Source organism: Lichenostomus cassidix, chromosome 26 (genome assembly GCF_008360975.1).
Source record: "Lichenostomus cassidix isolate B80296 chromosome 26, HeHo_3.0, whole genome shotgun sequence".
In the NCBI taxonomy this organism is placed as follows: domain Eukaryota; kingdom Metazoa; phylum Chordata; class Aves; order Passeriformes; family Meliphagidae; genus Lichenostomus; species Lichenostomus cassidix.
Genome location: NC_139506.1, coordinates 4,120,164 through 4,130,621, shown reverse-complemented (window position 1 = coordinate 4,130,621; position 10,458 = coordinate 4,120,164). Strand labels below are relative to the sequence as shown.

At 50.8% G+C, this 10,458-nt stretch overlaps 1 protein-coding gene across 16 annotated transcripts in view; it reads right to left on the bottom strand.

Moving 5' to 3' along the window:
- The window catches only part of ATP2B4 (ATPase plasma membrane Ca2+ transporting 4), a 60,764-nt gene continuing 50,306 nt past the window's right edge, over positions 1 to 10,458 (bottom strand). For 10 of the 16 annotated variants that reach the window (XM_085082901.1, XM_085082915.1, XM_085082913.1 and 7 more), the window contains 2 exons: positions 3,965 to 6,170; positions 1 to 3,886 (listed from right to left, as the gene is read on the bottom strand). In XM_085082901.1, coding sequence (XP_084939027.1) covers positions 5,874 to 6,170 — 297 coding nt within the window. In that variant the 3' untranslated portion in view covers positions 1 to 3,886; positions 3,965 to 5,873. Of the gene's footprint in view, positions 3,887 to 3,964; positions 6,171 to 10,458 lie in introns of those variants that run through there. The other 6 variants (XM_085082918.1, XM_085082920.1, XM_085082904.1 and 3 more) reach the window with 5 other exon arrangements.

Below are 10,458 nucleotides of genomic sequence, written 5' to 3'. Positions count from 1 at the left end.
TTTCTGCTCAACAGCCAAAGCTTTATTGATTCCAAACCATTCCCCTTCTCCCCCTTTTTTTTCCATCCTTTTTTAACTCCTCACCCCCTTTTTCCCACTCTGCTGCTTCCACTTTGGAGGATTTATTTCTTTTTTCTCGGAAGAAGCCAACGGACAATTCATTCAGATTATTATTATTATTATTTTTTTTTTTTGTCCTCCCAAGATCCATATAAATTACATGCAAAACATTGTACATAGAGATTAATATCAAAATGCAATACAGATCAGGTGCACTTGAAGCTGGACTCTAGGATATGGCAAACACACCAGGGTACATATTGCTTTGAAACCACCATTGTTTTTTGTTTGGTTTTTTGTTTTTTTTTTAATGTCATGCATACCACGTAATATTCAGTCTTTTGTTTTGTGTTTTGGTTTTTTGTTTTTCTTTTTCTCTCTTTCCTGTCTTTTTTTTCTTTTAATTTTTTTTTTTTACAAAAATACCAGTGCTTATTATACTGGGGAAAAAAAAGAAAAAAAAAACTCAGCTCGGTGTGCCCTCTTCAAAAGAAAATTTGGTTTTTTTGTTTGGTGAGAGCATTGGATAAATATATATACACACACATAAATGTTGAGTTCAGACTGTATATATATATATATTTATTGTAGGGGAGGAGATCAACTCAAGGAAATAAACTAAAGGCAGTTTTAGCCATGGGCTTTGCTGGGTGAAAATTTGGGGAGCAGGAGGAGAGCAGAGTTGGGGATGCTGGAGAGGAAAAGGTGCCAAAATCCCCTTTTGGGTAAAAAAAACAGGAAAAATGTTCCCCCAGTCTCGAGGGGAGAGCTAGGAGGGAATTTTTGGGGCTCTGAGCTCCACGAGGGGTTGGAGCAGAGCAGGAACTACGCGGGTCCAGGTGTCCCCAAGAGGGACAAAAAAAGCTTCCAGGGATTTCCTGCTGTCCCAAAGGGTGACAGGAACCGGTGGTGGCACTTTGGGGACGCCCTGGCTGGATTTGGGATGTTTTTTTTCCCACCACCCCATCCGAAAATGGCCAAACCCTCCATGCCAGGGGTGGAAAACCACACAGGCAGCCCATGCTAAAAATGTGGTTTAGTTTGTTTCCTTCTCCAGACCGTCCGGAAAAATTCCCTCGGAAGCTTATTGCACGAAATAAAAAACCTTCCAGGGGGGGAAAAAAAATATGGAATCGAACCTCCCCACACCCCTGTCCCTGTGCAAACCACCAGAACCTCGGCGGGAAGAAGAACTCGAGTTGAACGCTAATTTCAACTCAAGAACGCTTCGAGTTGTCGCTAATTTCTCGAACCGCGCACAGGCGGCGGTGGGAATGTCTTTGGTACCAATCCACCAATTCCGCGGAAAATCCATGGGAAAATCTGCCAATTCCACGGAAAATCCACGGGAAAAATCCGCCAGTTCCGCGGAAAATCCGCAGGAAAATCTGCCAACTCTGTGGAAAATCCACGGGAAAATCTGCCAACGCCACAGAAAGTCCGCCAACTCTACGGAAAATCCACAGGAAAATCCGCTAACTGTACGGAAAATCCACAGGAAAATCCGCCAAGTCCACGGAAAATCCGCAGGAAAATCCGCCAACTCTGCGGAAAATCCACGGGAAAATCCGCCAATTTCACGGAAAATCCATGGGAAAATCCGCTAACTCCACGGAAAATCCACAGGAAAATCCACCAACTCTATGGAAAATCCGTGGGAAAATCCGCCAGCTCCACGGAAAATCCACAGGAAAATCCGCTAAGTCCACAGAAAATCCACGGGGAAACCCACCAACTCTATGGAAAATCCATGGGAAAATCCGCTAACTCCACGGAAAATCCGCGGGAAAATCCGCCACCGAGGGGCCCTGCCAGGATGAAGGACGGGATGCAGGAGGATGTTGAGAGAGTTTTAATAACAGAGCATTCCAAGGCGGGTTGAGCGCGGAGCACAGAGGGTGGCTTGGCGTTCCTGGCGGGCATGGCACTGTCCCTCCCCTGCTCCGTGAGGTTCAAACCAAGCAAGAAAAAAACCCCCAGAAATTATAATAATATATATTTATAGATATATTTATATCTCCCCCTAGTCGAGGCGTGTTGTAGGAAGTCCCCAAAAGTCCGTGCCGTTGTTTTTTTTTGGAGCACCAATCTCCCCCAAATCTCTTTTTTTTTCTTTTTACAATAACTTAAGCCAAGAGTCAGCTGCTGCCAGGATATCACTGAAACTTACCCCAAAAGGAAAGAAAAAACAACAACTTTACAGGAAATCTGCACGAGGAACATTTATACTTGAAGCAACCAGCCATACACCAACATAATTTATAGATATTTATATTAAAAAACCCCATTTGTGTCATCCAACTCACGGCTAGTAGAAAGATGGCTGCTCAGAGAAAAGGAAGCTGACTGGCATCCGATGGCTGAATTAATTAATTAATCCACGGAATTAATTAAAGTGTCCCTGCCAACTGCCCTCGCGCAGTCGCGGGACTCGAGATTTATTTTTCTTTTCTTTCTTTAAACAAAATACATATGGCTGACGTAAAAATATCAGTTTCTGAGCTAAAGAAAACTAGATTTTTTTCTTTTTTCTCTTTTTTTTTCCTTTTTTTTTTTTTTTTGCATAATATTTATATATATATATCGTTATTTCTCCCCTCCTAATATGGAAACTAGAACGACAAAAATAGAGCAAACTAAAGGAACGACCAGACCCTTTGTGGCAAACCCTGCCAAGTCACAGATTTCTGGGAGTGACTTCGAGAGCCTTCCAAAGTTGGCTTGAAGTTGTTGTGGTTGGTGGTTTTGAGTCTTTTTTTTATTTATTTTTTTTTCAACAGGCCTGAGGTATTAAAAAAATATCAAAAAGAAAAAAAAAAAATCGGTGCATCCCCCCCCAAAAAAAAAGTATTCAATAAATATTTATGTAAGCTTGTAAGAACACCATCTTTTCTCTTTTTTTTTTTTGGTTTTTTTTGGTTTTTTTGCAAGTATTTAAAATAGAAAAAGTGATTTTTTTTTTTAAGCAACGTCACCTTTAGCGCAGAACCAAAACCCCACAACCACCCCTCGTTTGGTTGGTTTTTTTTCATTTTTCTCGTTTTTCCTGGTGTTTAACCCAAGATCCCCTCACTCCCCTGGGTTATTTTTTGGGGAGGGAGGGCAGGAGGAGCACTGAATTTGCACTGAGGATGGGCAGTGGTGGCAATTCCTTCTCGCTGTTGGCAGTGAACAAAGCCCAGCTCGCCAGCACCAGGGTGGGAAATATTCGGGATTTTTGGGACCTTTCCTCAGCTTTCGGGGCGGGAACGGGGCGAGCTCGTCCTTCCCTCCTCCTCCCACCCCACGGAAAGGCCAGGCTGGGAGCGAAGCGAAGACACTTGGTTTGTGGTTTTGTGGTTTAAGGAACACTTGAATCTTGGCGAAGATCTGGGCCCTGGTGGCAGGAGGTGCTGCAGGCAGTGCTCGGACAAGGCACGGGAGATTCCGCTGTGCGTTCCTGGAGGGAAGGAGGGCAGGAGAACCTCTCCCGGGAAATCTCAGGGTTGGGAGTTACTGGAGGAGAGGAGGAAGGTGGGGAGAACCTCAGCCTTTCCTGAAAAACCTCTGCGCTGCCAGGGATGGGAATTACTGGAGGAGGAAGGTGGGGAGAACCTCAGCCTTTCCTGGAAAACCTCCCAGCTCCTGGGGATGGGAATTACTGGAGGAGAGGAGGAAGGTGGGGAGGAGAACCTCAGCCTTTCCTGAAAAAGCTCTGTGCTCCCAGGGATGGGAATGACCTTGAAATTCCAGCCACTTCCAGCCAATTCCTGCTTCTCCAAACTGAGCCAGAGGGGATGGAGGAGGAGGAAGGTTGGAAGGAGAACCTCAGGCTCTCCCGAAAAACCTCTTCACTCCTGGGGATGGGAATTACTGGAGAAGAGGACAAAGGTGGGGAGAAGAACTTCAGCCTTTCCCAAAAAACCTCTGCGCTCCCAGGGATGGGAATTACCTTGAAATTCCAGCCACTTCCCACTGCTCCAAACTGAGCCAGAGGGGATGGAGGAGGAGGAGGAAGGTGGGGAGAACCTCAGCCTCTTTCAAAAAACCTCAGGAATGGGAATTACTAGACAGGAGGAAGGTGGGGAGGAGAACCTCAGCCTTTCCCAAAAAAACCTCTGTGCTCCCAGGGATGGGAATTCCCTTGTAATTCCAGCCACTTCCAGCCAATTCCTGCTTCTCCCAACCAAGCCAGAGGGGATGGAGGAGCAGAAAGTGGCAGAGATTCCTCCAGCCCAAGGTCACAACCAGAGGAGCAGCAGCAGGAGCTCACGGGGAAGGAGCTCAGCCCCAGCCAAGCACATCCTGCCTCCTGCTCCAGAGGGACAATCCAGAGCCAGCTCCAAGGAAAGGGACTCTCTCTGAGTTATTCCAAGGGATGGAGGTGAGGCAGGGCTCAAGGGGGACAGATGACCAGCAAGCCTCTGGCAGCACCTTCCCTGGAAGCCCTGCAGCCATCTGAGCCCAACCTGCCACCTCCAGGAAAACCAAGGATCATCGGAGCTTCCCTCCCTTCCACTGGATCATGACGGCTGGATTGATCCCTCCCAGGATTCAGGAATTCTCAGTGTTCTTTTTGGAGCTTTTGGGCACGGCTGGAACCTCCTCCTGGATCCTTCTGCAATTCCCTGGAGCTGCAACTGCGAGGCTGAGGGGTTCTGGAACCCAACAGCACAAAAAAAGGGCAAAAATCCTTCTGCTCTGGAGGGCAGGAGCTGGGAGAGCTGCAAAAAACCTCACAGCAAGAGTTTCCCCCCTGGGCAAGAGCAGCAGAGAGGCATCTCTTAAAATTCCCCAGGGAAAAGCTGCATCCCTCACAACTCAGGGAGGTTCTTTCCACCTTTTCCCTGGTGTTTCACCTCCACCCGTGCAGGAAAATCAGAATCTCTCCCCTCCAGCAAGGTCAGAACCAAAGCCACCTTCATTTCTCACCTGCCAGGTTGGGAATGGAGAGAGAAAAACGTGTTGGGCAACACAGAGAGGAGCTGGAAAAAGCCCAGGTACCATTTTTCGAAGGTGGAAGACTGGTGGACATCCCTGGCTCTCTCAACCTTGGAGTAAACACCTTCCCCTGGCTGGGATTTTTTTAGTTTATTCCTCAATTTTCGCACTGGAGTGGTGACTGCCCCATCCCATTTCCCACTGACAACAGTTCCTGGGAGGGCAAATCCCACAAGCAAAGAGCAAACCCCCAACGTTAGAAGAGAAAAAACCCCCCTAAAAACCACAAGTGGAAAAAACAACAAAAAAAAAAAAAAAAAAAAACAAAACTCAAGTCACAAGTGCACCCCCAGCCCTCGGGCTGAGGGTGTGTAAGACTACAACAACTTGAATTTCCTTGGAACATGCATTTTTTCCAAAGTGAAAACCCCCTGGCTCCAGATGCCTGGAGCCCAACTCTTGGAGAGGAAAGAACCTGGCTGCTTCCTCTGGGCGAGTACCACGGAAAATCAGGGATGGAGATGCACAATTTGGTTGTTTGTTTTGGTTTTTTTTTTTTTTTTTGGCTTAGCCTCTCTCCCAACACCCCAGCGTGGTGGTACTCTGGTTCCCACTGCTAAATAACGGTGTAAAAAAAAAAAAAAAACACCAACCAAAAACCCAACAAAACGAAACAAAAAGAGAAAAAAAAAACAGATAACACCCACCACCACCACCCTCCCCAAAAAAAAATAAACAAACCACCCCCCAGATGATGATACAGGCATGAGCAGTTTGACACGGAGTGACCGCGGCGTGGGATCAGTTACTGGTGCTGGGATCACACAGCGCCGAGGCTGACGAGGAGGAGGAGGAGGATGAGGATGAGGAGGAGGAAATCCCAAGTTCTAAGGTCAAACGGATGTCTCCAGGCTGTGGAAGGGGCTCCCGGGCTCCGGGAAGGTGAGCTCGCTGTCCACCGCGTTGTTGTTTCGGTTCAGGGCCGTCGACCCCGCCAGGCTGCCCCCACCTCGCTTCTGGAGTCCGTCGGGCTCGGGGTCGTCGTCGGCGCCGTCAAGGAATGGTGTCCGAGGCTCGTCTTCCTCCAGGATGAACTCCGGGTGGGTCATGAAGTTATGGATGGAGCTTCTGGATTCGGGTTTCTCGAGGCCTTCGTAGAGGGAGCTACGGAACGCATTCACCACTTTGATCTGGGCGGCGTGGGGGGAGAAAAAAACGGGGTCAGTAGGGCTGAAGGAGGGCGAGCTCGGGGGAGAAAGTGAAAAATAAATGATGGGAGACAAACCATCGAACGGAAAAGAAAAAAAATAAAATAAATAAAACAACGAAACAGCACGACCACAGCGACAAAATCACCACTGAACAGACAGCTCGGTCAAAAATGAGACATCTACGGTGAGCTGGGCTCGGACTCAGGCACTACGGGGGAGCTGGGTGGCCTCGGAAGCCACCTGCCAGCTATGGGGTGGCCTCAGAAGCTGCAAGAGAAGACACGGGATGGCTCAAATCCACCACCCTGGATGGATGGATGGAGGATGGATGGATGAAGCCGGGATGCATTAGTCGGTCGTTACGGGTTGTGCGCGCCCCGCGGTGCTCGGACACAGGACAACGAGGTGGGACACTACTGCTCCAGAGAGGTGGGTTAGGCAAACAGCGGGGGCACTTCCAGGCAAATCTACCGTGGGTGGGGTTGGGTGGGGTCGTTCCTATGTTGGTGGGAAGGAATGGGACTTTCCAGAGGTGTCTCTGGGGTTTTGGAGCCTGAGATCCAGGTGGGAGTGGGAAATTGGATCTGGGTGGATGTGCGGGGAGGATCCAGGTCTGGGTGGGTTTTCCCCACGCTGCTGGAGCTCTGGATCCTTCCCCTGAACCTGAAGGAGACCCAGTGGTTTCTGGAGGCAGGAATTCGGTTGGGTATTCCAAGTGAAAAGGAATTCCAGCCGCAAAAAAAATCCTGGGAAAGCCCCAGGGTAGCTCCACCAAAATCCAGGCTCATCCTGCTGCAAGCAGGACATCCAGAGCCTGGTTTGCACCACCAGGGAATGGCTCTGCCCTCCACTGCACTGGAAGGGAGAGAGCTGGGAACACGCCTGGATGGTGGCTGGCAGCGGATTCCAGACCCTGTGGAATTCCAGATCCTCTGGAATTTCCAACCTCAAACCCTTCCAGCCGAGCTGTGAGGCCAGGAGGGTGACAAGTGTCACATCCCAGCTCTGCTGGGTTCTAGGGGAGCCTTGGCTCTGTGGAGCAGAGCTGATGCAGGACCAGGAGATCTCCTCTCCCGAGGAATCCCCTCCAGATCCCTGGGGATTTGTCCAGCACTGCTGGGAGCAGCAGGAAAGGCAATTCCAGTCGTTGTGCTCCATCTCCTGCCCTCTGGAAGGAGCTTTGCTCCTCCTCAGCTTTCTCCACTTGCTCCCCACCTGAGGAACCATCCCTGCCTGCTGCTGTGGTGTCCCTGTGACCGAAACTGGGGAACAAAAGGGATCCATGGATCCCACAGATGGGGTGGGAGAGCAGCATCCCTGTGGGAATTTGTGTGCAGATCCAGAAATCCCCTAGGATGAGGGAAATGAGCTGTGTGTGTTCTGCCACCTCTGTGGGCTGCAGATGTGTGGGGGAGCAGGGACCTTACCCCAAATCCTGGTGACATTAAATTAAATTGTTAATGAAATTGTTAACTCGTTTAATAAATTCGTGACAATTAACTGGGTTCAGTTGTCCCCCTGGGTTAAACTGTCCTGTCCCAGGCACCCATCCAGGTGGGAATTCCACCTCCTGAGGATCTCTGATCCCACAAAACCAGGAACCTGATGGGGCTGGGGACCAATTCAGAGCTGGATTTGTGCACTTATCACCCTGGATAAATCCAGGTGAATGCACAGGACAAGGGACACCACCCAGGCCACCTCAGACTGACCATCTGTCACACCAGCAATGACTTCAGAGCAGCAACTGCGAGTCCTGACCCCTAAAACACCAAATTAATTACGGATAACGAATCCAACCAAGCCAAGGAGAGCCTGGGGACTGAGAAAGGCTCAGTGACTGCCAGAGCCACGAGGTGGTGGCCGAGGAGAGCTCAGATTTAGGAGCTCTCAGCCCCTCTCAGCCCCCTCAGCTCCTGCTGCCGCTTCCCTCACATTTTCCTCCTTCCCCCACGCCTGCTGCGAGATGAATTCAGCTGTTCCCTTGTCAAAAGGAGGGGAAATGCGTTCTGAATGAGGCAGGCAGCGCCGGCAGAGCTGAATTCCAGGCTGGGAGCCCTCCCTCGCCGCCGCCCACGGCCAGCCTGCCGCCTCCTCCCCACCTGGAAACTTCACAAACAACCTCCAGGCTGGGAATTCGTTCCGTTCTCACACCATCCCTGCCTGCAGCACCTCCACGTGCCGGGCAAACCCCGCGGGAATGACATTTCCAGGCTCTGCCCAGCTCCCTCAGCCCGGGGCAGAATTCATGGGGGAGCAAAACCTGGAGGTCATCGCTGAGACCTCCCCAGGAGGGACACGGCAGGTCCAGCCCTGCAAAAACTCATCCACAGGAGAATTCATCCACCATGGAGCTGCATGGAGGGAAGAGGAGCTTTGGAAAAAAAAGGGAAGCAGCAGAGGGAAACGAGAGAAGTCCAGGCAAGAAAACAGCAGGAAGGTTTGGAGACCTGGGTTAGCTCCTGAGGCCTGAGCTAGCCACGTTTTCTATTCCCTCACTGCAAAATGGGGGGAAAACACAGATCCACAGGCTGCAAAAAACCTGCATTTTGGCCTCAGCCCGCCCCAAACCCTCTGCCCTGAGCAGATTTTATTCCCTGAGCAAGTCTGGGAGGCACTCAGCTGCAGCTGGGAGCAGGAGGCAGCTGTGCTGCTCCAGCACCGCCGGGGTTAAACCCAATCAGCTGCCAGCCCCAGAGTCAGCTAAACAGAGAGAAAACAAAATTATCCCAAATTCTCTCTCCTCCCCCACAGTGCATAAACAGCGGAGCCTGAAAGCTCTCCACCAAGTCACCGAGGGTATTTGTCTAATCAGAGAACGGGGATAAGTGACTGTGCAATAAAAAAGCCAATTATCCGGCAGAGACACATTGCCTACTCCCAGCCTGCGGAGAGGATCCACATCCACGTGCTCAGCAGCCCCAACAACCAACACTGAGAGAGGCTCTGCACCAGACAGGGCTTTTTTTTGGGGTCTGGAATGCCAGTCCCGGGTCCAGGATTCAGAATTCCCACTGATATCCAGCAGGAATGTGGTTTCCATGCCCATTTCCATGCAGAGTTGTGTCTGCACACCCTGAGATCCAGCACATAATGAACAGAGAGAGTGGCTCTGCACCAAAAAGGGCTTTTTTTTTGGGGTCTGGAAAGCCAGGGCTGGATCCAGGATCCAGAATTCCCACTGATATCCAGCAGGAATGTGGTTTCCATGCCCATTTCCATGCAGAATTGTGTCTGTACATCCTGAGATGCAGCACATAATGAACAGAGAGAGTGGCTCTGCACCAAAAAGGGCTTTTTTTTGGGGTCTGGAAAGCCAGGGCTGGATCCAGGATCCAGAATTCCCACTGGGATCCAGCAGGAATTGTTTTCCATGCCCATTTCCATGCAGAGTTGTGTCTGCACACCCTGAGATCCAGCGTGTGCAGAGCAGCACATAATGAACAGAGAGAGTGGCTCTGCATCAAAAAGGGCTTTTTTTTCGGGGTCTGCAATGCCAGTCCCAGGTCCAGGATCCAGAATTCCCACTGATATCCAGCAGGAATTGTTTTCCATGCCCATTTCCACGCAGAGCTGTGTCTGCACACCCTGAGATCCAGCGTGTGCAGAGCAAGGTGGCACTGAGGATCCTCTGGCTGCCCTGGGGAGCAGGAGAGCCCCAGGGATGTCCCCATGGAGCCCTGGGAATGTCCCCATGGAGCCCCAGGGCAGCTCAGGGATGGCTCAGCTCTGTCCCCCAGGCCATGCAAGCCCCCAGGTGGGGACAGAGAGGGGGACAGCAGCCCCGAGGTGTCACTAGCTGAGCCACAGGCAGGGCTGTTCCCAGGCACCACCCACAGCAGGAGCAAATCCTGCTTCTCCCTCAGCCTTCCCGTGGCTCAGCCAGCCCTGGGGACAGTCCCAGAGGCCACTGTGCCTCCAAAAGAGATTCAAAGCAACGCCTCTGCCCATCCCTGGGGCATCCCAGGGCCGGGCAGTGGAAAGAACCAGCAGGATTTGGGCTCAGCCTTGCCCTTCTCCCAGCAATGCTCGTGAACTCGGGGTTTTTTGAGCAAGAACTGCCAATTTTAGCCCCTCCCTGAGGAGGGTGGACTCAAAACACCAGCCCTGCAAAGGAGGAGAAGAGGTAAAACTGGAGGAAGCAACGAGGAATGGGGAGGGAAAAAGGATCAGCGAGGTTGATAACTTGTTAACAGCATAAAAACTGGGGTTGTTTTTTCAACTTTCCCGCCCCGTCCTTCGGGTTTGGGACTGAGTGTGCGAGTCA